This window comes from Athene cunicularia (genome assembly GCF_003259725.1).
Source record: "Athene cunicularia isolate RWA chromosome 13 unlocalized genomic scaffold, athCun1 chr13_part1, whole genome shotgun sequence".
NCBI classification, from domain to species: domain Eukaryota; kingdom Metazoa; phylum Chordata; class Aves; order Strigiformes; family Strigidae; genus Athene; species Athene cunicularia.
The window spans coordinates 5,739,538-5,766,888 of record NW_020799117.1 but is presented as its reverse complement, the minus strand read 5'-3'; the positions used below and the strand labels follow the sequence as shown (position 1 = coordinate 5,766,888).

The following is a 27,351-nucleotide window of genomic DNA, read 5'->3' as shown; positions in this document are numbered from 1 at the left end:
TTTTTTTTTTTTTTTTTTTTTTAACCTGTGTGTGTTTTAATGTTTGCTTGTTAAACTGTAATTAAATGTAATTTCCCCTTCTTTCAGCATAGTTGGTTTATGGAAGGACAACTGCCTTCCCCTGTAACCTGTTGTTATTCAGGTCCTGTACTGTAGTTTGGCATTTCATTCTGTTAAAAATGCAAGTGGGATTGTTAGATGTGTCACCTACAAAGCCAGGGGGTCAGCTCGGCAGCTTACTTAATGTGCTAATTTGCTGTAATTTAATCATGCTTGGAATATGGATTGGACGTTTGGGTATCTATCTCAATGGTAGACTGTGACTCGACTCAAATAGCCCATAAACCCTTCTTTAAATCCTTGGTTGGGGTAAGTAGGTTGTGGGTCAGATTCTGATCCTTTGCTCTGAGGGAAGCAAAGAGGCTTTGCGTGAGGGGCTTCAGGTGCCCTCTCGGGGGCTCGTACAGCTTCATGGAGCTGTGGCTCTACGCCGAGCACCTGTGTGGGGATGTGGCTGAACTCTGCAGTTTTAATTAATTATGCATTAGCTGCAAATGAGATTGAGAGTGCTGAGCTCTCTTTGTAGCTCTACATGAGTCGTGTAGAACAACGCCCTCGTTGCACGGGTGCACACGTGTGTTGGAGGGCTTGCGAGGGGCAGAGCCCTTTCCCTGGGGCAGCATTGGGCTCTCTAAATGGGGGGGATGTGGTCAAACAGGCAACATGTTTTGCAAGTCACAGGCTCTGCAATACAGGCCAGTTTACAATGACTTGTCAAAGTATTTGCAAGATAAGCATTTCCCAGATGCAATCAATTAAGTCAGTGAAACATAGAAGTTGGCCCATAAATTGATTTTTCTACAGAGTAGGTTTTTTTGCCCCTTTTTGAGCTTACCTTTAAGCACTGAGTTAGAAACATCTTGCTTATTCGTTATTTGGTGCTAAATTGTGAAACCTGTTTGCATTAGTAAGGTTGATAGCTGAAAATTTTCCAGACGGTAAGTTTTGCTGTTGGAAAAAATCTATGTTCAGTTCTCAAAGAGCTCCATTTCAACCAGGTCACACAGATTGGTTTGCCTGGCTGGTTTGCCGTTCCTTTCATTTCCTCTTTTTGACTATTATGTTGTAATATGAAAGTTAAAGTTGTAACACAGTATGTTTCATGATTAAAAAAAAAAAAGTTTTAGTCCGGGGTATTCTATTACCTGGCTCTCACTTAATCTTTTAACAGTGCAATTATCTCTCATCTTTATGTTATTCATTGTCTGACTGTGGCCCTGGTGAGATCAATTTAGTTTTCAACTTTTCTTTTTAGTATTGTAATACCTTTTCTCTTTGTTGTGACATGCCAGAAAATATCTCCTTGGCAACATCTAGCTGTGGTTATTCTTAGTGCCTCTCACCTGGCCGTTTGCCACGGCATCCACCTGGCCATTGTCACTGCGCTAATTGGTTTATCCTTCGGAAAAGACAAATTTTTTTTTCTAGTTTTGAAAGTTCTTCTCTGTTTTGCCACTTCGGTAGGCTTCAGCTTTGTTATTCTTCATAACTCTGATGCAGGCAGGCACTTGAGCATGTCCTGAGGTTTGAAGTCACTGTGCTGTTACATAGGTGACGAGAAAGAGAGGGAGCGGTGATTGTGTCTGTGTCTTTGCAAGAACGTGCATTCATTCTACAGATACGGGGCAGTTGTTCTGCCCTAAGAAGTTTACAAGAATTGCTCTGTAGAGGCCCAAATAGACAGTATTTGAAATACTCTTCTTTGAACTTGCCCTGATTCAAATGCCACAGCAGAATCGGTCCAGGGGGAGTTCGGCTGCCGTATCTGCTGGCCGCCTTGCAGCTGGAGTCTGAGACCTGGTTTTGAGAGCCCAACCCAGTTTACCCCGACACCCGTGGCAAACTTCCCCTGGACAGATGAAAGGTGGAGCAGGCTCCGTATTAAAATGTGATTTGACTAGAAACGGCATTACTGTAAATTAAGAGGCGGGGAGCTCGTAATGAGATCATATGGTTAGCAAGGCATGCAGCCCAAAAGTTTCCATTTTAAATCACTGCTTTGCAGATAAGGGCAGGACCAGGATTTGTAACCTCTGTGTGGATGCCTGGTGCATGCCTGGTCTTTAAACGACTAGTGTGGTCTTGCTTTTGGTTTATATAAAAAACTGGAAGACGAGGAATTTGAACACACACCCAAAGAGAGTTCTGCTGCAGTAATTGCTCTTGGTTAAGGATTTACCAAATAACAGCCACGGTGTTAACCTGTGATTCAAGAAATCACGAGAATCCTGTGAAAATTGAGCTCCAAGTTAAAATTGTGTTGAGGCAGCGTCCTCCTGGGGATGCTTTTAAACAGGGCTGACTTTGTATCATGTACCCAGTGCACTGTGTGTGATTTGCTTCTCTTGTTTACACCATTTTCAATTTCACCTCACAGGAGCTCCCTTCCATTTTAATTCACCTTGCTGGATTTATCCAGTTTTCTTATGAATGTTCTATAGCAGAAGGGCCCAAATGCAGACTGTAGTATGGGAAAGGGATTTATAAATTATGAAAGACCAATGTAGCTGAGCAGGATGGTTAAGGGGGAGAAGAAAGACAAATAGAGGACATTTGGGAAACAAAACAGAAAGTGAAGACAGAGGTGAGCAGGGCTGTAAAACCAGAAGAAATAAGTTTTTAAAAAAACAGAAAATCAGAGGAACTGTTGCTTAGCAAATGAACAAACCACATCACAATTGTGTGCAACTGGAATGAAAAACAAAACCCCAAACTGAGGAACTTAAAAATGGGAGGAAAAAATTTCCAAGGGATAAAAAGCAAGATTTGTTGACTGTTCATTGTTGCCTCCAACCTCCACGGGTTGGACTTCAATTTACCGTGGAAGACAAATGAGGATTTTTGTAGAATACAAGAACAGGCTAATTGGGGGCTAATTGGGGAGTCAGTTGATCACAGAGGACAGACACGGCAGAAGCCTACAGCATACGAGTGGCAGGGAGCATTACAGAAAGATGACTTGTGATTTAAAGTGCATTTCCCAAAAGAGCAGTTCTTTGTCAAGCTGTCGAGGGCATTTGGTACTTTTCCAGAGGTGCAGATGTACTTGAGCAGTGGGATGCTGAGAGCTAAAGCAAGTCCACCCTGCCTCCTTCTGTTTCCCTACCACACAGCCTGTTCCTCCTGCGTTTGCAGCACCAAGTGATGGATGGCCTCTTGCCGACGCTGTGATCACAAGTCCCAGGTTTGGAGTGTCGCGGCCACCAGCTGTGCAGCTGAGCAGGGGTGGGTGCCCCCGTGCTTCTGCGCCGTCGCAGCGCCGCACAGGCAGATATGCTTGTCACCGCAACAGAATGGGCTCCAGCTGTGCTCAAAAATAAAAAAAAAATTAAAATCCAACAGAAAAATCTGGTGGTTTGCAGCAAGCCACATGAAGGAATGGGAAGCTGGGGGTCCCCTCAGGAGCGTGTCCCAGGAATGGAGATCAGTGGCAAAACAGCCCATCAGAAGTGCTGATCCTTGTGGGGCTGCAGAGGAGGCGCTCAGCAGTCGGCTCAGGTGTTTGTCTGCTCCTGCTGTGACAGATGAAGTGTCCGCAAAAGCAAACAAGCTGCATTTTGAAACGGTGGCTGGCTGGTCTGAATGCTGCACACTCATATTTGAAAAGAAATTCCAGTGAGTTGCTGTGCTGACAAGCCGCAGATGATGGCTGTGAACATGACGTGCAGTTCAGTCTCCCAGCTGCCTGTCCTGGTCTCTGCTCTGGGCTTGCCAGAAAGTCTGCTTTCCCCTAACAAAAAAAAGAAGGTAAAGCATTAGAAACTGCTTTATTAGGACAATATTGCTGCTGTGAGAGTGGAGAACCCTAAAGCTGGTCCTGTCAAAGTGCAGTAGCTTTGTCAGGGACTCTTTAAGAACTGTATGTGCAGCTGTATGTCCCTGAGCCTTTTTGAAAGGGATCATGAAAAAACAAAACCAAGATCACAAGCCAGCAGCTGTGCTTTTGGTGGATGTCCTAAAGGGAGTGACAGAAAACACAGGGAGAGGCGGTTTTTGTGGCAGGCAGCGTGTTCATGCTTCAATAACTCACAGCATCTGTTTGAGCTTTGCCTGCCACAATGGGTAAGGCAGAATCAGGAGATGTCATGTAATTAGGTTTCTGTAAAAGCACATGATATCAGATAATGAGCAAGGCAAAAATTCCCCAAAAATAAGGTGTTGTCAGACATCCCAAACTGTCACCGATGGAGAATTCTTCTGGAGACCTGCAAAGGCAAAAGTGATGCTTGTGTCAGTGTGATTTTTCCCTGGTCCTAGGGAAGCGGATCAGAGCCAGGCTGTGTGTTGCTGCCATGGTACTGGGTGTTCAGACCTTTAGTCCCACCAAACGTGGAAGCTCAGGCAGAGCCCAGATACAAAAGGTAAAATACCAGATTGAAAAGTGAAACAGTTTAGGTAAAAGATTGGGATATTGCACATTGCTCAGAAGAAGGGAGCAGAGGAGAGGGATCTTGTATGACCTGTAAGGATATACGCAATGGTGTAGTCCTGTCCTCTTTAGGTTTCAATGTACTCTACATGTATTAGTGCATCAGTGGGGCTGTCACAGCTGGGGGCACTGTCTGGTTCATGAGTCAGTCAACGACTAGGACTTTGCTGCCTAGGAGCAGTTAGGATCACTTGCCTGCATTAACTGCAAGCAAAAATGGAGACCACCCCAAAAAAACCCCCAGGCTGCAGCATCAAGCGGGATTGCGCACACGCTTTTCCTTCGGCAGTTTTGCTGCCCAGCCTTCGGCTGCCTTCTGCATCTCCCAGCACTGCGGGGAAAGTCTGTGTCAGAGGCAGGAGCACAAGCCAAGCTGCCTGGCTCGTGATTTTATGCTTAAGCCAGAAGCACAGGTTTCCCTTCCATCGACAACTTGTGCACTTTTTAGTCCTTCAGTGGAAGGTGGTCTGCAGTGTTCGGAGAAAATCACTGAAATATCAATGAATTTTTAGCTGGCTTTAGAAAAAAGAGGGGGTTTGGGGGATTTTTTTAGTGAACTGTTACAGTGCTACTGTCCTTCTGATTTATTTTGGATGAGCAGCACTAGAAAAAATACAACCTTGACTCTCAGTGGTTAATTTTCAGAAATGTGATTTTTTTTTCCTAGTGGTAGCAAGGAGAAGGTTTCAACACAGGCTATTGTTAGCCCCTGCAAATGCCAAATGTCTGCTCTTGGGAGATGGAGAACAAAGTTGGCACCAATAATTAGTGGCTGATGCACTGATTTGGCAAAAGTTACTGAAAATGAACATCTGATGGAGAGGTCTTAGGATGATTTAGTAAAAGACAGTTTAGTTTGGGATGTTACTGTGCAAAGTGCAGGAGTGGTCAGAAGGAAGGTAACACAGAAAATGTGAAGGAGGAGTTTGGTGTCTTATTTAGTTCAAGTTTTTCTCTTAAGCTTTTCTAGCATATTGTTAGCAGTGGAATGTTACAGCAAAGTTATTGATGTTAACTAAGGAAAGTTGAGATGCCAAAACATGACAGATTTCTCCTTTACTGCAGATGCGACTTTGTTTCACTTCCTCTACAGAAAGATACAGGTATTAATGTGATTTGGGTGTAGCTGTCATTTAGCAGCCAGTACAATGAGGGTATAACACGGCATGGGCCAAGAAATTCAACAATTCATCATCCAAGAGACTGAGAGAGAGAGCAGTGCCGAGGAGGAGTCCGTGCGATGTGTGGTCAGGCCGTGTGTGGAGGCATCCCCGGCTGTCCCGGGAGAGCCTCCCGGGAAAGGGCACTTGGTGGGAAGTTGGGATACGAATCAAAAGTCTGGCAGCTACTGTTGTGAATGTTTTGAGCTGTGCTGCTGGTCTTGGGATGTCTCCAGCGTCAGCTGGAGCCAATGCGGTTCACTCTCTGCTGGGAAGCACGTTGGGTCGGTGCCTCAGTGGTACCAGTGCCCACTGGGCATGTTGTATTGAGGGGGTAGCGCTCAAGGGGTGAAGGGAAATGTGGGTGTGGGGAATTTTTATGCTCCAAGCAAAATTTAAAATGGTTGGTTGGCACCCACTGGCAGCGAGATGACTCGCAGGGAACCTCCTGATAACTTTTCTCAGGAGTCAGCAGGACTGTAAGGGCTGTAGTGTGACAGTGATGAAGTGAGGAACAGAGAGGGAGGACAGGCAGTTTTCACTGCAGAATGGTAAATACAGGGCTGGTAGGATCACATTTTGCCTCTGGCTGATTTACTCACAGCAGGAATAAAGATACTGAGCTAGGAGTTAGTTTGACTTTGACACATAAGGGAAAGAAATGAAAGCACAAAATCCCTAGATACCTTGACAGCCGACCGTCCACCAAAATCCCAGCACCCCCAGGCAGCAGAGCTGCCCGTCTGCAGCCGCAGCGCAGGGCTCCGGCACTCTGCTCTGCAATAGCAGCTCTGATAGCTTTGGCCTTGCTGCTGATTACTGTAGGGTTTTTGTGAGCAGCAGAGGGAGGACATGACCTGCAGCCCCTGCCAGCCTAGTCTTACTTTTTCTAGAGAGCTTTTTAAGATTTATGGTCAAATTTTAGAGTAACTGTAATTTCCCTTATAGATCATGCATGTGTGATTGCCCCGCGATCCCACAGCGAATCCCCTGGGAGCGCTGGGATAGCTTGGTAATTACTTCTGGGAGCTAGCAAGGATTAACACTGAAGTTTTCCCGGTGGAATAAGCCACGAGGTCGGACTGGAGACGGCTGCTTGGCAGGTTTTGAGCCCTGATAAAGAGCTGTCTCCATTGCTGCAAAGCCAGACCCATTCCTCGTCCACGGTAAACCTAGGAGTGACAGCTGGGCTCTGCCTGAGGAGTGAATTTTCATGCTGAATCATGGATTCTGACCTGACTGATTTTAAAAACTCGTGGCCCCAGGAGCTTAAGCTGCTGGGAGCCTTGAGGCCGGCAATGAGAACATGGTGGTTGAGCTTATCAGCCACAATGAACGCTTCCCCCCCAGGAGAGAGATGTTGTGGCTCCAGGGAAATGTAGGAGCACCCCGTGGGACCTTCTGTCTGTCTGTCCGGCGGGCGAGGGGAGCTCTGCCGGCACAGCGCGGCAGCCTGCAGCTGTGAGTCTCGTGGCAAGCGTGTCCTTGAAGTTTGGTGGAGAAATGGTAAGAAGCTGCCCAGGCAAATGTGTCTTTTGGGGGCTGTCCTTTGACTGGAGCTCTCTTCTGGGAGGCACAGAGACAGGCATCTCACCACGCAAGGCACAGCTCAAAGCACGGGGCAGTAAGGGATGCTGCAGTGGGGGCCGGGGCGGCCGGGTGTGGGTCCCTCCTGGCAGCTGGAGGCTCTACAAGTCGGTACATTGTTGTCACCGTGGCGTGGAGCCGCGGGAGGCTCTGCTCGGGCTGCACATTGCCCAGGACCTGCTGAAATGGCAACCCAAGGCAGCAGTCTTAAGGCAAGAGCACAGACATTCTTGTAATGAGCCAAGTGATCTGGTGACTCATTCATCCCTTCCCAAGCAGCCGGTTTTGATGTGAAAACTTCAATAAGTGAAGATGGAGAATCCACTTTTGTAACATTTGCAAGAGTTGTTTCTTATTTCTGCTTTGAAGGTGATGCCTTTGCTTCCTATTATGTTTCTGTGAGCTAAGCACTGGGAGCCTTTAATGAATCCACAGCACTCTCAACGCCTTTCTTCGCCTCTTTGAGCAAATCTTTTCCTGATATTCTCTGAAATCAAGAGATTCTTGGTGGGGCTTCCAGGGGTCTTGTAATGAAGATGATAATAGTGATATTAATGCTAATCATAGTTATTCTATAGGGTTAAATATCAAGATTTCATATTTTCATGATAATTTTTAGTACGTAGGTGCCACACTAATTGTATCATGTCCTGTCAAAGAAGGTGCTTTTCAAATCATGGGGACTGTTAGAAGTTGTGAGTAATAATGTTGACTGCTATTGTGCTTGATGGCTTTGTCTTTTATATACAGTAATGCAAAGTGACATGGCAGATTGGGAATGAAGGATGACAAGTTGCTAAAAAAATCTGTGAACATGGCTATAAATGAATGAATTTAACATCTAAAATGTGTTCCTAAGTTGCAACAATAAAGAGGATCCATGTTGCTACTGTTGGATTGCGTGTGTGTATCTAGGAAAGGAGCTAACGTGTTGAAGTGGGACAGATTGGTTTGTTACTACCTGCCTGGATAGAAAAAGTCTATATTGGCAATTGTACTTGCCTTGAAATAGGATTCTGTGGGCAATAAGATCACATTTTGAAGTATGGTGTCTATCTTCAATTGTTTTGAAATGGAGGATATCCTTGGTAGCACAAGTCTCCTGAACAGTGTGTTTTTTTCTTACAAGTACTTTTAAGCAGCAAGTATTTTACTGCAAACAGCTCCATTCTTCTCATCAAGACATTGGTATGACTTGCTGTCCTTTTGGCCTTGTATTTATTACACAATATTACTTTGTAGAAAGTATTGCTTTTACTTGCAAAGTACAAATCTTTCGGGTCAGATTTCTCTCTCATCTAGGTCATTTTTAATTGACATTAAGTGAAACTAATGCTGTTATATAACACACAGAACGTAACAAATGCTGCTACTTCAAATTTATACCAGCTTAGCTGAGAACCTGAGACTGAACCTCTCCTGGTTGATAACTCGTTTGTCTGTTTGATTTCAGAGGCTAACCTCACTAATTTGGATAGTCTCGACAGCGCCTTGAGCTTTATTGAAGACCGGGTGCATAGATCAAGGCAGCGCTATCGAAGGCATGCGACGGAGGACGATTACAACATTGAAGTCCTTCTGGGGGTTGATGACTCAGTTGTTCAGTTCCATGGAAAAGAACATGTTCAGAAGTACCTGCTGACCCTGATGAATATTGTGAGTACAACCCCACTAACTGCACTGTGGGAAAGGACAGTGAATGTTGGCTTAGCCATTTGAATAAGACACAATAGATTCTTCTCATGGCAGGAGATAAAATAACTGTAGGAGGAAGATCCAGGCCATTTTCAGAATAAGTCAGAGGGGAGAAGGACAAGAAGAAAAAGGGGCCAAGGAAGGAGCTGACTGTGGGACTCTTAAAATGTCTCTTAAAAAGTCCTGTTTATGTGCTTTGGTGGATGGGGGCACAGGGTCAGGGGCTTAAGTTCTTGGAAGTCATTACGTTTTAGCTGTACATTCCCTTAGCCTAAGCTGCCTGCTGAAAAACATGGTTTGGAGAACTGTCTTTAAATAAGGTTCTAATAGAAGCTTCGGTTGGCTTATACATTTTTAAAACTGCTCAGTTAAATTCTTTGATTCCTCAACAACCACTTTAGGTCCCAGGCCACCTACCTACTTCTTGTTCACCCTGCTGTAAAATGTTATGCAGTATATCACTGAACTTTAAGCTGATTTAGTATTTACTCCATGACTGATATCTTCGGGTTTTCTTAGTTAAGTATTTACCTTTTAGAATCATAGTCATAGTTTAGTAAGTGATAAAGGAGACACTAGAGAATATTACATTTGAAAGAACCATTTTTTCTTTCTAAATATCAGTGCAGCCAATAGAGCAGCCCTCTAGTACCCTGGTCAGTAAGCAAGGACTCTCTTTTGTGGGCAAGTTTTGAAAAATCGTCTCTGTTATAGTTCAAAATCAAAATATGTTTTATTCTTCTGGCCAAAACATGGAAGTGAGTGGTAGCCCCCTTCACGGGCAACTCGTTCAGGGGTGACTTCCTTCCTTTACTCATTCTCATCTGGAACAGGAGTCTCTTCTCAATAAAACACACTTCTGTGAAAACTTTAGGTTCAGTGAACGTGTGTTCTTAGAGAAATATTGTTGAGTAAAAAATTGTAGGTAGGTCTGCTCTGTTTTTGACAAATAGGGTATGACTGCTGAAGTTTACAGTCATGTCAAAAGGATGAGTGTCTGTAGGTGACTTCTCGGCATTAAAAAACAGAGGCAGATATATGGACAGAAATCCAGGCTATTAGGTACATGTGCCTGCGATGTGTTTTTTCCAAGATATATTTTTTTAATTACGAAGCTTGTTTTTTACCTTCTTTATTACATTCTTTTAACAATGTGTAGGATGTCAGTGTTTTTCACTTTAAATGAGAGGTGAAATACCATTTAAGAAAATCCCTTGTGTGATATGAATTCAGTTGCACTGTCTTTTTATAACAGTACTGTAAACAGTTAAAGACCTGCACTAACATTAGAGTTATAGGGTACTTAGTGTCTGCTCTGATGGCTGTAAATAGATGTATTCTAACAGAAATGACATACTGAATTTCATTTATTTGTGTGGTTTGTTTCCTCTGAGGCTTAAAACAAAGTCTACAGTGAAACAGATGGTTTTATACATCTCTAAATTAACAAGCCAAACAGGCCAAACCGGCCAAACCAGGAATGTGGCAAACAGGCTGAAATAGATTAGATGGGACTCTTTACTTATCATGTCACTTAAATCTATTTTTAAGAATTCAAATATACAGTAATGGTAAAGAAGCCGTAAATGATCCAGCTCTGGAATATACTTTCTCCTAATTTTAGCAAACCATCCAACACACAAATTGTAAGCAATAACAACTCTTGAGCATGCTGTCTCTGCAAGTGGTTTAGAAAGTGCAGCCTGTGTAACTGTACCCACAGGGCTGTAGCAGCTCTTGGCATAGGCAGTAGTTGTTCTGTTGGGAGATCTGAGGTAGAAACATGTCTTCTGGGGACTGAGGATGTGTCCAAATACGAGGGGCTGTTTGCCATCCACAAGGCCTCTTGAGGGGGCTCTGGATAGTCTTTGACAGTCATCCGTGTTGTCCTGTTCTTTCCTTTGTCAAAACTCAGCCGGTTTCTAGAGTCTGTATGTTAGCAGAGGGATGGGTGGTGTTTACCAGTTCTGTTCCCAGCTGTTTCCAAGCGTTGCTCCAGTATAGAGAGGCAAGAGGGGTTTGTTACTGCAGATACCAGACAGTGCTGGGGACCTGTATCGTGTTGAGGGACATCACAACACAGAACTTCTCCCTGCTGGCAGTGTAACTCCAGCTGGCAGCTCCTCCAGCTCTAGCTCTCACTGCTAGATGGATGCAAGGTGTATTGCTTGGGTCTCCTTCGCTGAAATTCACACTGTGACTTTCCCATTGTCCTCTCTTCTGCCTCCTTGAGTAGGGGTTTTTTTGATTTTTTTTTTGTTTTGTTTTGTTTTCATGGAAAATGGACCCAATATAAAAAGCTTTGGGGTCTCTAGCTGTTAGGGGTCTCATGTAGACAGTATGTTTCTAATGAGATACACTCATCCAAGGGTAACTCAAAAAGAAGAGACAGCTGCAGAAACTTCCAGATGTCTTTTTAAATCTGGTGGAAGACCCTACCATAACCGTCAGATTGTGTGTACCCTGCTGGTTTTATGGATGTAATCAATTAGCTTCATACAGTAACAAGGCAATAAGCATAAAATCAAAGAATGCATAATAAGCAAATAAAATAATAGTGCAAGTATTTACTGGAGATAAGAGGGTGATCAAATAGTTGAATTCCTGTGCTTCCAAAAATGAAATAAATCCCAGGTGAATCCTCCCTAATGCCCAAGCTCCCGGAGGCATGACACTTCCCCAGAAGCAACTCCCAGCGGGGCCGCTTCTCCCCACTTCGCTTGATTTCAGCGTGTGTGATGGTGTGAGCAGTTGTCCTTAATTAACTTTTCCCAGGAAACTTGGGTGGAACCCTACCACCAACCCAATCAAAACAATATAATTTTTTTCAAGCCCAGTGCAACGACTTACTCAGTAAATCTGTTTTGTGCTGCTTAAGTGATGTGTTACAGTCCACACCTAAAAGCCATAAAGTGAGAAAAAACAGGGGCCGGGTGTCCTGGCTATCTTGAATAGCTGTGCTAATATTTATCCCAAGGTTTGGAAATGAAGTCACTCCCAAACAAATGGTGATAGACGCCAGAGGATTTTTAACGCTTTGGGCTGCAGCCACGTATCGCCTGACTGTACGCCAGCCACTTCACCGCAGTGAGCTCGGCCTCTTGCCACCCCCTTTTCATCCTCCAGTCATTTCCTCATACAAATACTCTGGTTTCTCTTGACATCCTCTCTTTTCTCTACTCGGCACCATTGGGACATTCAGTCCATCTTTGGAAAATATGCCATTGTTTTCACTTTAGAGACCCTCGGCTGCCTCTTGCTTGCACCATTTTTATTTTTTTTTTTTGTACGTCATGCTGTGTTTTTTCCTGGGAAGGATATTAGCTTGCACAGTCCTCTGCATTTCCAAGCGTGAGCCCACACATTGCACAAATTAAATTTGTATTTATAGCATGCAGGAGCATTGCAACAGAGGAGAGATATTTGGGCAGTATCTTGCTGCTCTGTAGTTTACTCAAGAACGTGGAAGGTAACTTAATTTCAGCAAGAAGAAGGCTAAAAATCCCAGGGATTTTATCTGCTCGTAGAAATGTTTGGAAATATTAGAAAAGCGGAAAGCTAGAAGCAGTGTTGAAGAATTATCTTGTTCCTTGGGAAACAAAAGGATTTCCCTGCAGGACACTTTGGGAGGAGGAGCAGGGTGCTGAATGGGTGTTACTGAGCTAAAGTGGGTATTGGTGGTAGCCAGCCCCAGGGCTGAAATTCTCTGATCATTTAATAACCCTCTTTTAAATAGCTGTCAGGATTAAGCAGGCCTTTTGCTGCCTCCTGTGGAAGAGCAGCAGACCTGAATCACCAGCACATTTACCTGGCTGGGTCTGCAGTATTGATTAAGGTGAATATTTCAGCCTCTACAGTCCTGTGTTCAGGGTCACATCCAGAATGGATGTTTTCCAAACAGCTTCCTAAAGAGGCAGAGGAAGAATTTGTGATCTTACAATGTTTCAGCCATTCCAAATAGCAAAGTCTCATGAAATAAGCTCAATTGCAAATGGTTTTGAATGTGTTGGCTCCATCTGTCTTGACTTCAGGTCTTCAAGTTTCATGCCCCTCTTCAAATTGTGGTTTGTTTGTTTCCCAGTGAGGCCACTATTTTAGCTGCTTCTTGTATCCTTTGTCTTTCTTCCCCCACAATATTCCTCAGTTTCTCAACTACCTCATTTTCTAATGCTGGCAATTGTCATCCTTGTATAATTTTTAGAAGAAATTGTCTACAAAGTATGTATGTCTTTTTATTTTTGGACAATTTCCAGGGACGAAGAAATCTTTAATTTCCTATCCATTCCTTTATTATAAAAGATGTGATATTGCAGTATTTAAGGGTTGGCCTCTGTTACATCTGTGTAGTGGATATATGGCCAAAATGTTTGCAATGCTAAATCCCACATCTTCAAAGTAGATAGCTGCCTAACTGCCATTATTTCAAAGGGAGATAGACCCTAAACAGGATTTATGCCTCACTCTGGGCTAGATTTATCTGAGTATTTAGTCATTTACCTGCCTTTGAAATCAGTGAGAATAAGTTTTAAAAATTAGCCCATGGAATTATGTCTCTCCCAGACTTAAAGTGAAACTTCAGCTCCTGAACAAATACATTAAATAACTTTTCATTTGAATAACTGAAATCAATGAGAGTTATGCAGCTGGGGGCTTTGGAAAGTCCCTGGAGTCTTTCACCTGCATCTTTCAGCACTACACATGTCTTTGAAATTGTGGCCCTGAGGCACTTTTGAATATGTTATCTGTCCTCTTTAATAGGATGTACATGATACTACTATTATAGATGAGATTTCTGCTTTCGTATCTCTGGCTGATGAGGGATGAAGATTTGCAGGTACGGAACAGCAAGTCCCTAATGAGAGGAAAGGGCAGAAATGCCACTGGTTTCTAACTGGCAGTTGGATGAAAACCTGAAAGCATGTCTAATTCAAGCTGTTAAAAAGAAAAGTGATGATTGAATACTTTGAAATAATGGTACACCCTGTATTCAGAATTGTGCTTTTTAAACTAAAAAGCATTTTTTCTAGAAGGGAAGATATTTCAGTAATATAGAATTGACTGGATTTTTTAAAAAATTAAATAATTCATAAGCACCAGTACTCATTATTTCAAATAAGTTTATTTCACTTCAGATCTGAACTAAGTCTTAAGAAGTTCCGCAAGTAACAAACACAAGTCCAGCTCTATTCATCTGAGGGACTTCAGCTGTCAATAGTTGAATTATAGCTTGTTTGAAAATCTAAGTATATGTGTGTGAGTTAACTCCACATTTAGACTGTTCATTATTAACCAGGAGCTGGGACTAGTGAGAGGAGCAGTTTCTGAAAGGCCTTGGGCGAGTATTTGTGTTCATTATCTTGATGGCCACACTACAGTGGAAGTTGTGATTGGACATTCAGGAGGTCCCACAGGAAATACCCCCTCTGAACTCTCAGGGGTTTGATTCATTTTCACAGGGGTACTATTGCCAGTGTCAATTAGGTGAGCATTGCTCATTATTGTTAACTGGAATGTGCCTTGCTGCCCTGTTGGACATAGCACAGAGCATCACACAGGTTTTGGTACCATCCTTGAGATAGAGAATAGTTACTGTTAAAAGATAATTTTTTTTTTTTTTAATCCTTTACTCCAAATACCAACATGAACTGTAGCCATAAAGGTTGCAGTCAGGAACTTTTGAGATGTGGCAGTGTGGTTCATGTGATGGAGTATCAATAATTAGTATCAGCTTTCAAATGTCGGATGCTTTTCTTAACCAAGCCGCTTAGATTTGAAGAGGTCACCATATTTATTGCATCAACACCACACCTTTATCCTTTGTAGTAATATAATGAATGAATCTGCCTAATTATTTTATGATACTGTAGTTGATTTTATTAAAGTGATCTTGAGACAGTAATTCAGAAAGTTACCGAGTCTTTTGGTGCAAAGGTAATTTACAGTGTTTAGGGAAACTTCTCAGAGCAGTGGTTTATGAGCAAGAATGAGAACTTCCAAGAGCCTGAGGGAGGAACTAAGAAAAATAAATTAGTCATGAAATCAGAAGACAAAGTCTATGACCTTTCTAAAGCCAGTGTTGCAGTTGAAGATGAGATAGAGAACTGTAACACGAAGCTACCTAGTGCCTTGCCAGCACATCTGCTCTGGGAAATGTTTTTCATTTTGATCAGAAGCAGCTAACTTGGACTTGGTAACATCTACTGACTCTCACACCAAGGAAGGTAAATCAGGACTCAGACTCATATTTGCATACAAAATGCCAGATTCTTATCTCCGTTTTGCAATGTACGTTGCCAAGCTCTTCTAAAACTGCCTGTTGCCTGTGGTTTTGAGCAGAATGATAGATGTTTTCCAAATCTGAGATCACAGTCTGACCTTTAAGTTTCATGTGTGTTGTGTGCTTTCATTATTCTTTTTTCCTTGTGACGCTCAACAAAGATTTCAGAAAAGAAGAGTTCCTCTCTGAGGAAATGAGGAAATGCCTTGCAAGGACTAGAAAGGGAGACTGGGAACCCTGGATTTTGCCTGTTGACTTTCTATGTGACCCTAGTTTATCCAGTCGATGAATTGATGTAATATTATTCCTGTGGGATTAAGATGAAGCTTTGGGAACGTTAGAAATGTTAGTTTGGGGTCTTCAAAAGCATAAAGGAGGTGATGAAAATCGAATAGGATAGTGGTGTTTGAAGTGGGAACACAGAAAAATAAAGTGAGAGGGGAATGCTTTCGGGAGGGTCAGATTACAAAAGTTTGTGCTTAGTATCCACCGTGACATTTCTGGTTCCTATTCTGTAATTCAAAACAGCCTTTTCTTACAGAAATAGACAATCACTGGATGCCCACCAGGCACTGAGGGTTTGCTGCAGATAATTACGATCTGATGAATGAGCTGCATCTCAGGCTAGGCTCAAACAATGGCTTGCCAGGAGCGCTGCCATCCCACAGGGAAGACACTGATGCTCTCCAGCTCCTCCGCTATCGCTCTGGCAGAGATCCACACATGGTCCCTGCTCTGCCTGAGAGCACGTAGCCATCAGGAGTTTCTGCAACAGTAGTTATGTAAGGATGTTGGGTGATCAAAGAGCAGTCTTAATTGGGTTGGATGGATCAGCAGTCTGTGGTGACTGAAAAGCCAGATGCATAAACTGCATCTTGAGTCGTGCCCTTTCCAAATGGTTAGATATGCCCTCGATGGCCACTGTAGCTAGGTCAGATCTGCTTGAGGTTGATGGTAGCCAGAGGTTGAAACTATTAGATGTCCCTCAAGGGTGTGTGCTGAGGGCGCCCGAGGAAGCGGGGCTTGCCCCGCTGCAGAGGGTGCGCCTCAGGGTGAACTCACCCGCGATGATTTCTGGTTCAGTGGGATGGAGCCGTGTTGTGATGAAGTGGGCTGTCTTTTGCATAGCAGATACTAACAAACTTTGCAAGGCTGGGAACTCCTTCAAACTGCATGAATGAATTTGCCGATGACTTGCCAAAATATGCAGATGATTCTTTCTCCTATTGCACATTGGTTTAATTAGAGATTCAGGGAACCACCTGACTTTCCCTAAAAGTCCTGCCAGCTATATCAGCAGGTAACCCACTCTGCACCAAGACTGGCAAAACTGCAGGCTGATTATTTCTGTTTGTGGTACCGCTGGTTTCAAAACTCCCTTTTAGGACTGGGCCCTGCTTTGCTCAATAATAAAAACTTTGCAGTGCTTCTTTTACAAAGCATGATGCTCAGCTTGTCTTTAGTTGAGGTCTTTTGATGTACTCTACGTGCTTACTGTGCTGACTTGAAACTCGCTAAGGGAGGAATTATGAAATAAGCAGAAAGGGACAGAAGGAAAAAAATAAAGTCTTTGTTTTTCTTATGTAGCACCAATCTGTGCAAGCCTGGTTTCTAACCATAAACTTTAAATAGAACTGCATGTTTTGCTTTGATTGAAATATCCCAGAAAAATAAACCAAAGTTATCCCAAAATAGTTTCTGAACTACAATAGCTTGATGAAAGTCTCTTTACAGTGTTCCACCATGCTTTGAATTCCTTGAGATTCATCCAACCTTCTTCATTGCCCTTTATAAATGCTGAATCACTGTAGGACATCTAACAAGATTTAATGCATTCACTGCCTTCACTTCAGGAGCTGTGATTTTGGGATGGTCTCTGTGGACTTTTTTTCCTGTGCAGCAACATAATTTTAGACTTACTGATGTAGGAACAGGAGATTGACTCTGGTTGTGTTGGTATGAACCAGGATGTCCTACTGAAGTACGTGGAGATGGAGTGCTGCAGAAGTGCTATGTAATCATGTCACACCTGTGTGTATTTATTACACAGCATCTGAACATATACCCATTGTCTGATTATCTCTGCTTTGAAACGAACATTTCAGGAGTTGTGTTGGATGAGAGCCTGGAGCTTTCACATTCCACAGGTTGGTTGGTTATTTTACACCCTATACAATGAACTGCATTAGCTTAACTCTGCTTTCCTGTTGAAATAACAGGTGGAAATTTGGAGAATCTGAGCTGGGGATTGCGGAGGCTCTTTTGGCGCGTGCACTTTTCATGAACGTTTGAGAACACAAGATTCAGTCGCTTGGATCTTCTACCTTTATTAACTTCCTGAAACAAATAGGTGCAATTTAGGCCATGCTGAAAAAAAGTAAAAGCATCTATTTCAGCATATTATCTATGTGCAGTGAGACACTACTAGTAAAGTCACACTTGAGCTTAGAGAAAGGCGCAAGAGGGTTCAATTCAGCCGCTGTGTGAAGAGGGGTTGAACTCATCCTTATTAATGAAACCAAGACCCAGAGCTCTGAATTGACCCACTGTCTTACAGAAAATCCCGTATCCCAGGAGAACCAAGCAGCTTTTTACTGTGCTTGTGCTTTTCTGTTCATTCACAGTTTGTTTGTTAGATGTCATTTGCATGAACAGTCAAACAGTGTTTCAATTCTGTTCCATCAATGTTTTCAAGCCAAGTTTCATTTTGGCACGCAACAGCGATACGGTTGTTCTGTTACTCAACTATTGTTAAAAGAGGCTTAGGTTAAATTCTGGAAGTTAATGAGAGAGCGGTGTGCAGCAGTTTGGATTATGCTTTACGAACTAATTAAATACTTATTTACATGCTGTTTACCGTCCTCTATACACAGGAGTTTTTGTTCAGTACTCATTTCATGTATAGGTAATTTACAGCTTATTTCAGCCTCATGCATGTGCTCTCTTCCCACTACACAAAGAGTGAGGCAAATTAATATCCTTGCCTCCCTTGACAACATGCAAGGGTGTTGAGAAATGGGTGGAAGAATTTTTGTAAAGCAAAACGCATGTTTATATCTTGCCTCTTTATAATCTGTGTTTGGTAATGATCCTCAAGGTAAAAGATTTTTTTTAAAAAAACAGGAATATAAAGTTAGTCTTCTAAAGTCTTATTTAGACATGTAAAGAAATGATCTAATTTCCAGAGATATTGTTTACAAAGTAGATCTGAGTAGATCAGCTGCTTCTACACTGGAATGAAAATAGAGGCCCCTGAAGCCAGTCATAGCCACAGGCTCCTCGCCCACCATCTTCCAGCCAAGGATCTGCTCATCATCTGGTAAGGAGCCTGGATCCTGGGCATCCCACAGCATGTTCCCCAGATGCCTGGGGAGATGCCCTGCAGGGTGTGAGTTGGGTCCTGGAGCCACAGTTCAGCCACGCTGTCTCCTAATGATCGGTGCAGAACGCTCAGGATCACCAACATTAGGCTCTTATATCCCCAAATACTCATAAAAGTAATTAAAATTCACTTTAAAATGTCAACGGAGATTTCTTAGCAAAACTTACTGATGTATTTAGTTGTAATGATTTGTACAGACATAAAAGATGGGCCATTAAAACCAGGGGTGACTGATGAAACAGGACATTATTACCTTGTAGTAATGAATCTATTTTGTAGGAATAAATGAAATTTAGGTCCAGGCAGCAAAGCAGTCCAGTTTGGTGCAGCCTTTACCAAGGGAAGAGTTTTTAGGAAAGACACTTGCCTTGCAGGGAGTCTCATCTGCCTCTTCTAATTTGTAAAGCTAAACCTCTACCATTTGGCCGAGTCTCGTGCAGTCTTCATCATCCCAATACCTAAATCAGCCTCTTTGACTTAATATTTGCTTAGCTTGCTTGTAGCAGTGTTTCCTAAGTAATCTTTATATATCCACATTTCATTTTCTATTCTAAATATTTACGGTTTTCTTGTCAGTATTCCGAGGGTGATTTCCTCATGTGCATGTTCAGTTATGTAGCGTTGGTACAAAAAAGAAGACAGTTTTTAATTTCCTGGCGTTTTGTAGCTTTTGTTGTGCTTGCTAAGTTTAACAGTGATTAGTTTTGACACACAATAAAGCCAGCCCATGTGGCCGACCGTGCCTTTTGAGGGAGGTATATCTTCTTGGCAGAGTGTGATGTGATGGGTCCCAGATGGAGGAATTACAGGGTGCAGCTGAGCTGACCCAGCAAATGGCTCTCAGGAGAGAGGTCCTGTCCCTCTGCTCACTTGTCCCCTTCCCCAGACATGGTCTTGCCCAGCAGAGAGCTATTTGTGATTTTACTTGGACTACTGGGCTCTGGGCTCCAGTGGACACACAGCTGGATGAGGTAGGAGAAGATGGGAATCTTCCTCCTTGGCAGCAGTAGCTGTTAGATCAGCTCAGGGTAGGTGCGCCGTGATACGTATAAGTCTGTTTAGGCTGGCACTTAAATACCGGTTAATATGAAGTCTCTGATGATGTGTTGATTTTAAATTATTTCCCGAATGATGGGAGGCTCCAACAGAGTTCGGAAAAGAAAACATTCCCTCTTGCACTGGTGGAGTTTTCCCCGATTTATATGTGATCACAAAGTGATCTTTGTCTTAATGACAGTGCATAGGTACTGCTGTATCACTGCTTTCATGGGTACTTGTTGCCAGCACCATGATTAAAGTGCTGAATTCTTTTGCAGGTTAATGAAATTTATCATGATGAGTCCCTGGGTGCTCACATTAACGTTGTCTTGGTGAGGATAATCCTGCTGAGCTATGGCAAGGTAAGTAAAGGTTAATTTAAATGGAGGATATCAATATCTCTGAACTTCATTTTTTTATGAACAATGTAGTTACTGGTGGCATGTATCCATTTTTTATTTTAATTTGTACATTATCCTTACCAGTCTATGAATATAAAGAACTTTATGTCTATATGTAATTTTTTATCATTTGCACTTCATGTTTCAAATAATTTGAATTTCTTCTGGGTTTTCCCCGTGACATTTTAAGTTGTGGCTTAGCTCTGGCAGTCTTATCTTTTCAGATTTGTTTGGAATAATCCATGAAAGAAAGCGAACGTTTTAGTTCCTAAAGAAAACATGAGGTGTTGTGATAGAACCGTATGTGAGTAACAATAAACACAAGATCAGTTTTGTAAGATGCTGAGGGCTACGGCTTCATTCCAAGAACTAATTTAAACTTGAGCTTAACATTAGTGGGACTACACATGTGTTTAAAGTTAAGTGTGATTTCTGTGGGATAGGGGCCAAAGGCAAGAGCTCTGCAGATTAAACCTGTAATTAAGAATACCAAGTGTTCTTGCTCTTGCTGTCTCTATGGAAGGGGTTACTCTACAGGCAAAACTCGGGTAAGGAGGAATGAGATGCTAAATGTTTTTCAAAAGTATTGAACTCTTCAGTGCCTCTGTCCTATTTTTTGCCATATCAACATCAAATTCCATGGAAACAGGAACAGGGCTTTTCAAGTATGTTGATAAATGCTTTGGTTGAGGACACGTGATTTTAGTGCTCTCCGATACGGCAGCATGCCCAGCTGCTCAAGGCAGAGTGTTAAAATCTACTGATCTAATGTACCTTTCTGTGACTGGGCTTGCTGGCATTTTCATGTTCATGTAACAAACCCGGGTTCTGGAAGACTCCACGTACGTTCATGCAAGTTGCTGACGCGCTGTTGGTGAAGACCCAGCACAGACGGTGTCAGTGGTGAAGTTCCACTGACATTCACCAGTTTATCCTGTTCCAACACCAGCTAAGAATTCTCCTCCCTGGTGAAAAGGAGGGAACTGTGAGTTTTAGAACGGACTCTGTTGGAGATTGGCTGCCTGGATTTGGGTTAATTTGTTCTGCTGGAGCTTCCCTATCTGAGAACTAAATACAGCAATCCATCTCTGCTCTTCCTGCAGTGATGTAGATGAGGATGTATTTCCATGTTTTAGATAAGCTTAATCAGGTGTGTGTCCTAAAATAAAAGGTAACAAAGGTCATATTTACCATTTTGTGATTGAAAGTTTGTGGTGTGTGTAGTTAATATTAAATTACAAAATGAATTAAATGTCTTCATGATTACTGTAATGACAGCAATTGGAAGGATTGCAGATTGACTAATAATTCTCATAAAAATGTGATGTTGCAGTAGTGGTATAAGACAGAAGAATTAGCACATGGGCTCGTCAATTATTTGCTGTCCTTATTTCATAAGTATTTCATAATTGTCATGCGTGTCCATCTTTAGCTCTATAGATCTGCACCAGTCTTAACACTGATAACTTCTGCCATTTCTTTGATGGAAGACAATAGCTACAGTAGACCTCATTTCACCTTAAGAATCTTTAATTTTGTGTGAAGAATAAAGTGTTGTCCATTGATAATTTGGAAGTTACAGACTTCATATTAAACTTCTTTAGAGAGGAGAGTGGGGAGAGCATGGAAACCACTTCTTGGTGGGTCTTTGGCCATTTCACAAAAATAGGTGTTGCGGGTAGCACTATGTAATCTGCATGTGGATAGTCTGCTTCTGGATTCTAGATCCGTAATCTGCAGTGGATGGTGGTTTAGTTCCTGTGTTATCCTGCTGGTTTCAGCAGGGCATAAAATTGAATAAATCAAGTATCACAAGCTTGCCCTAAATAACCATGAAGATAATTTTTCTCGAATTTCTGTATCTGATTCTTATTTACACGAAAGGCAATTTACTGCTTTCTGAAAAAAGTAACATGAATGTAAAAGGTATAATTTCTGAGCTCCTCCACCTGATGGTGTGGGGACCTGCATGCCCGGACTGTAAAAGAATACATTTGTTTATGTGTTTAAAGCTCCTGATCAGAGGACTAGGACCAGGGAGTAGAAGGTGAGGAGGTTTCTCTTTGGAGGGTTGGTATTATTTAGCAGAGGAAAACCAGAGAGAAGAAGTGCATAGTTCTTACTTTCTGAACCCGTTCTGAGGAAACAGAACAAAGCCTTCAGTATTGTACTATCCCACACACCAGCACCAACAATTTTTAGGAAGATATATTCAAAGTACATAATAAAAGGAAGGGCGCGTATACAAGTTCAGGCAGTGCATGAATGAAGCAGCCTGGTTGGCTTCACGGTATGAAAATATTATCCCAGTCTTGTTTGAGGAAGTGTTTATTTTGAAAGCACATAGCTGATATCTTTAGATTCATTTATTTCATTGTAGGCAATTTATATATATTATCAAGGGGGCCATTTAAATAATAATAATAATTGCATTATGATTCTGTAATTGATGAAGTATGTACCATCGTCATCGGGTTTATGACAGCACTCTGAGCTATTGACAGTTCTCCACCCCTGAACAGCCTTCTACTGTATTTTGTTTTTTTGTTAAAGAGGATTATATTATTTTATACAATATGTCATCTGTTGATAAGAATAATATGGACAATACTTGAGTTGCATAGCAACCAGCTTTTCAGTGATCCTTGCTTGAAGGTACTTCATTCCTTGAAATGTACTTATTTTTTTAATATTTTCAAACACAGGCAGCTGTACATTCAAAAGTTTCAATAATTTCAGTAATTGCATTAATTGCCCTGGTAAGATGGAAAAAATGGAAAATGTTCCTTGGTGATCACATGTTGAACTTACTTCAGGGGCAAATTCAAAAGATTTGACATTGTTTTACTGAATTAACAGTTATCACCTCTGGACTTAGACTGGGGGGTGGCGGGTCGGGACATGCCAAGGAGCACTTGGGCACTGGCTGGGTGCTGTGTTCGAGGAGAGGGCAGCATGTGGCTGCGCTGTGGCTGGGGTAGGTGTGCTGAAGCTACCAGCCCTTTCCTGACTCGCCCGTTTTTCTCCTAGTACTTCAAACAAATGAACAGCTCTGATATACTGAAAGGGCTGATGTGAAGGCTTTGACCATGCCTGGCTGCTGCCAGCTCATTTCCCAGTTCCATCAATAGGATAGAAAAACATGTTCTGCAGAGGCTGCTCCATATCTGTGGTGGCTTTGGAAGCTACCGTGCATTTCTCTGCATTTTCTTTACATCGACTCAGGCTTTTCTGATGTGATGGGATACTGCAAATAAGTAAACAGGGTAGATGCGGTGCATTTTTCTTCAAATGGGAAAAAGATGAGCTGGCTCACTTCTGCCTTTTTGACTTCAGTAGTAGGAAGATTGGTTCCAAATTTTGGAAACTGTGGATACATTTGAGATGAATATAATTCAACATTTGGGCAAATTATCCCATTTAGACCTATTTTGGTTCTAACAGCTCTGCAATCCAGCTAACTCTAGAATACTCACGGGAATAAGCAAAGCAACCACTATCACCAAGCGCAGAGGAGGTGGCAAGAGATGAGCTGAGAGTGGATTTAAAACCCCTGACTGGTTATTATAAAATTTGTTTGGAAACATTTAAATCCTGAGCACTGCATAAAATCCTCTCATCACCTCTTTGAGGTGGATGAATAAAGATTATTATTCCCATTTTACAGCTAAAAAACCGAAGATGTTAAGTGTTATTTTCCAAGGCCACACGGAAGGCCACTGGCAGGCTGGGGATAAGACCTCATAAATTCCTGGCTCCAGCTCCAGCTCTGTCCACTGACAATGGTGACTTTGTGTGCAGATGAGCTGCCCTTGCACAGCGGCAGAGACAAGCAAACACATTAGCTGGGATGGGTGTAATTAAGACAGTTATTAATGAAAACAGACTTTTGCAGAACTACAGGGGTTTCGATCAATTCAGCCACCTGAGGATTTATGAGGGTTACTTCTTAAGAAGTGTGCATGTGACAATGCAGGACACCCTTGAACTCTCCTTTGGAGCAACATGTGCAGCTCGAGTCACTCGTATTCAGACTGGACCAGGGTGGGATGTGCTGGGGGGATACTGTGTCTGCTCTGTACACATCTGGGATGGCAACCAATAGGGAGAAAAAAACCACGTTAGCTCTAAACCAGCGTTGGCCCCAGAACAAGTGGTTTACTCTGGCCATGTGTTACCTTGGTCAAGTTGGAAGAGGACCATGACCACCAAGGCAGATTAGGAGAGGGAAGAAAACCCAAATGGCTTTGAGGTGGCAGTTCAGGAAGCCGGTAGTATGAGGTAGATGCCTACAATCTCATCGGACAGGACTGTTCAACTAAGAAGGATTTTTTGATTGTGTATGTCTGAAATACTAACAGAGCTCCTATTGCCTTCATTTGGGACAAGATTTTACCTTCGATCTTTTCATAAAATGGTGCTGGTTTTATCTCTGCCATCTGACCTTTTCGTGTCTAAGCTTGATGCAAGCAGGAAAGATGTTCTCAGTCCAGCCAGGGTGGAAAGCAGCGGTTCGCTCTGAGCCAGGTTCTGTTTCCCAGAGGGTGGCACAGGTGACACAGCTGAGATGGAAGGACAAGCCAGGTTTATCCCTTCAGTCTGGTGTTTGTCCTTACTGTTTTGCTGTTGACCCTGGTTGGAAGGAAAGGAATGAGTGCTCCTCTTACCTCTGCTTGTCCCAGGAAACTGGCCAAGAGTGGTTGTGCCTGGCAGTGCAGGGAGGTTGTTAGCTGTACTTAGGGTCACAGAATAGCTGTGCTTGTAAGGGACGTCGGGGCTTCATCTAGTCAATCCCCCTGTTCAAAACATGGTCAGCTAGAGCAGGTTGCTCAGATCCTTGTCCAGCTGGGTTTTGTATATCGCCAAAGACAGAGACTCCAGAAGCTCTCTGGGCAGCCTCTCCCGATGTCTGTCCACTCTTAGGCTGAAACTACAGTAACACTCTTACAGTTTTTTTCCTTGCATTTAAATGAAGTTTCTTATATTTCAGTTTGTGCCCATTGCCTCTTGTCCTTTCTCTGGATAGCACTGAGAAGAAATGGTCTCGGTTGTCTTTACTCCCCTCCCAATAGGTATTTATATACATTGATGAGATTCCCCTGAGCCTCCCCTTCTCCAGCCTTTCCTTGTATTAGAAGGTCACTAATGAGTTGAGTATCTTAGTTACCCACTGTCAGTGGTAGATGCAGAAGACCTGAAAGAATCAGCAGGGTCTTGCATGGAGCTATACAAACCTGTCTGAAGATGGAGTTCTTGACCCCCCAGCCTTTGGCCATCTCTAGTAACCAGTTCTGCACAGACTGAGTTGCAAGGCCAGAACATACGTATCATAGAGTATTTTGGCTGCTGTTCATATTTTTGCGCTGTTTTCATATGTTTAGGGTAGGAATAAATATGAGAGGAGATATTGTCCCTCTTTATTTTTTTATCTGGGTAAATTGTTGAATCGCCTTATTTATAGATTAGACTCATAGCTTGTAATCTCCTGGTGAGTTTTGTTGGGACCTTGAAGAGTGTAAAGCTGGCTGATAGCGTAAACAATACGTTGTATTCCTGATCTACTTACATTTATACAGAATTAGAGACTGAAAAATGTTTGCAAATTGCTGCCATAAGAAAGCTTTACAAGTCCTTTGAATGCAAAATGACGGTTTGTGAAATGAGCTATTTTAGTTAGTTTGGTTGCCATGGACACTCAATTATTGTATTTATTTACTTTTTGCTTGTCTTGTTCAGGATGAGAGAAGAATATAGGTCTAATCCAATACACAATGAAAATAGAAATGCCAAGTAGAAGCAATGTAAACAGTATGTTTTGCAGAGACTTTACACATGCAAGAAGGGAAAGTCATATGTTAAACTGTTTCCCAAATGTGTGTACTACTATGGTCCAACTTTCGCTACCATAGATTGAAGCTATCAAGTTAAGCTTATTTCTGCTTCTTCTGGAGCTACTGAAGAGCAGCAAAGCCTTCTCCGTTGGTACTCTTGGAGCACCACCTAATGGATGAGTTAGGAAAGGTCCTTTTCCAGCAAGCTTCTGACCAGCCTAAATTTCTGATGGTCTTATCACCAGGTACCTGCTCATCAACACCATTGCAAAGCTGTACTCAGTTATGCCAAATGGCAGATGAATAAAACAGTTGGTTAAGGAAAGCTGCCATTCTGTGTGTGATACCAGTGTGTCTTTCACATGGACTGGCAACATGAATGTTCTTGAAGAGTTTGGGTAGAATACAGACTGAATTTGCAATTTTTTTTTTTTCTAAGATGACTTTATATTTGAAAGAAAAAAAAAATTGGAAATATTTCTCACTTTCCAAACATTCTCCACGAGTATTTGAAGGACCTTCCAGTTAGATTCATAAATTAATACTTCTTCAGTGTCTTCTTAACAGAGAACTGAACATCACACTGATGATTTCCCAAAGGACAAGAGGGCCTCTGGATCTATATATTAACAACTTTCAAGTATTTCCTACTGCCTTGCTTTGCCTCTTTGTACGATTGGTAGTTGCAACTCAGTTGTCTTCTAAATTTTTGTTTAGTTTTTTCTACTGCATCTGTCTAAGAAGAAAGGGAGTAGAGAAGAAATGAAGGCAGAATCAAAAGGAAGGAAAATGGAAGGCATTAGTAGATGTTGAGTTTCCCAGAACAAGGATCTTGTCTGATTCTCTAGGGCAGACTGTCCTCATAGCCCTCTGTGGTGTCTCCTTGCATGGGGGATGTTCTCCCAGCTGAGGCCTTTCTACTTCTTGGCCAACATCTCCATCTGTTTCCATCAGCAGTTCTCTGAAATGCCCACAGATTTTTTTTGCTTTTCTTGCTGTGAGAAGGAAAGTTTCTCTTTCCATTGGCAGTTTTCCTGCTGATCAGCAGAGTAATGCTCTCCACAGGCCTGCTGTCCTGTTTGGAAAGAGGTCCTTCCAGCCAGGTCTGCGCTCCCAGCCAGCTGCAGGACCTGCATGTTCCTGGCAGCGTGGGCCCTTCGCTGGCCAACAGTAACACCTACACCTCTTCTCCAAGGCAGCCTTCTAGCCCCCAAACTTTCTCTGCAGTCTGACAAAGAGGGATTTTACCTTTATTTAGTCCTCATTACTGTATACATCTCTTTTCCTCTTTGTCCTTTCACTTTATCCCTTTAATAATGGGCTGGTCTTTTCTGACTCTGATGAAAGGCCCCCATTGACTTCCAACAGAAAATATTATCAAGTGTTATCTGATATCTCTATAAAAGTAAATTTTTGGACAACATCCTTCCAAAACATAATACACTTGCCCTATCTAGTAAAAAGCTGTGCCTGGTCCCATGATTTCCTAAG

General features: G+C 42.4%; 1 protein-coding gene across 2 annotated transcripts in view; it reads left to right on the top strand.

The window, feature by feature from the left end:
• Nucleotides 1-27,351, top strand: part of ADAMTS2 (ADAM metallopeptidase with thrombospondin type 1 motif 2) — a 188,622-nt gene that overhangs the window by 118,711 nt on the left and 42,560 nt on the right. For both annotated transcript variants that reach the window (XR_003399358.1, XM_026858032.1), the window contains exons 4-5: nt 8,690-8,892; nt 19,907-19,990. Coding sequence is in view for 1 of the 2 variants with exons in the window: in XM_026858032.1 (XP_026713833.1) it covers nt 8,690-8,892; nt 19,907-19,990 (287 nt within the window). In the remaining variant the exon portion in view is untranslated. The remainder of the gene's footprint in view (nt 1-8,689; nt 8,893-19,906; nt 19,991-27,351) is intronic.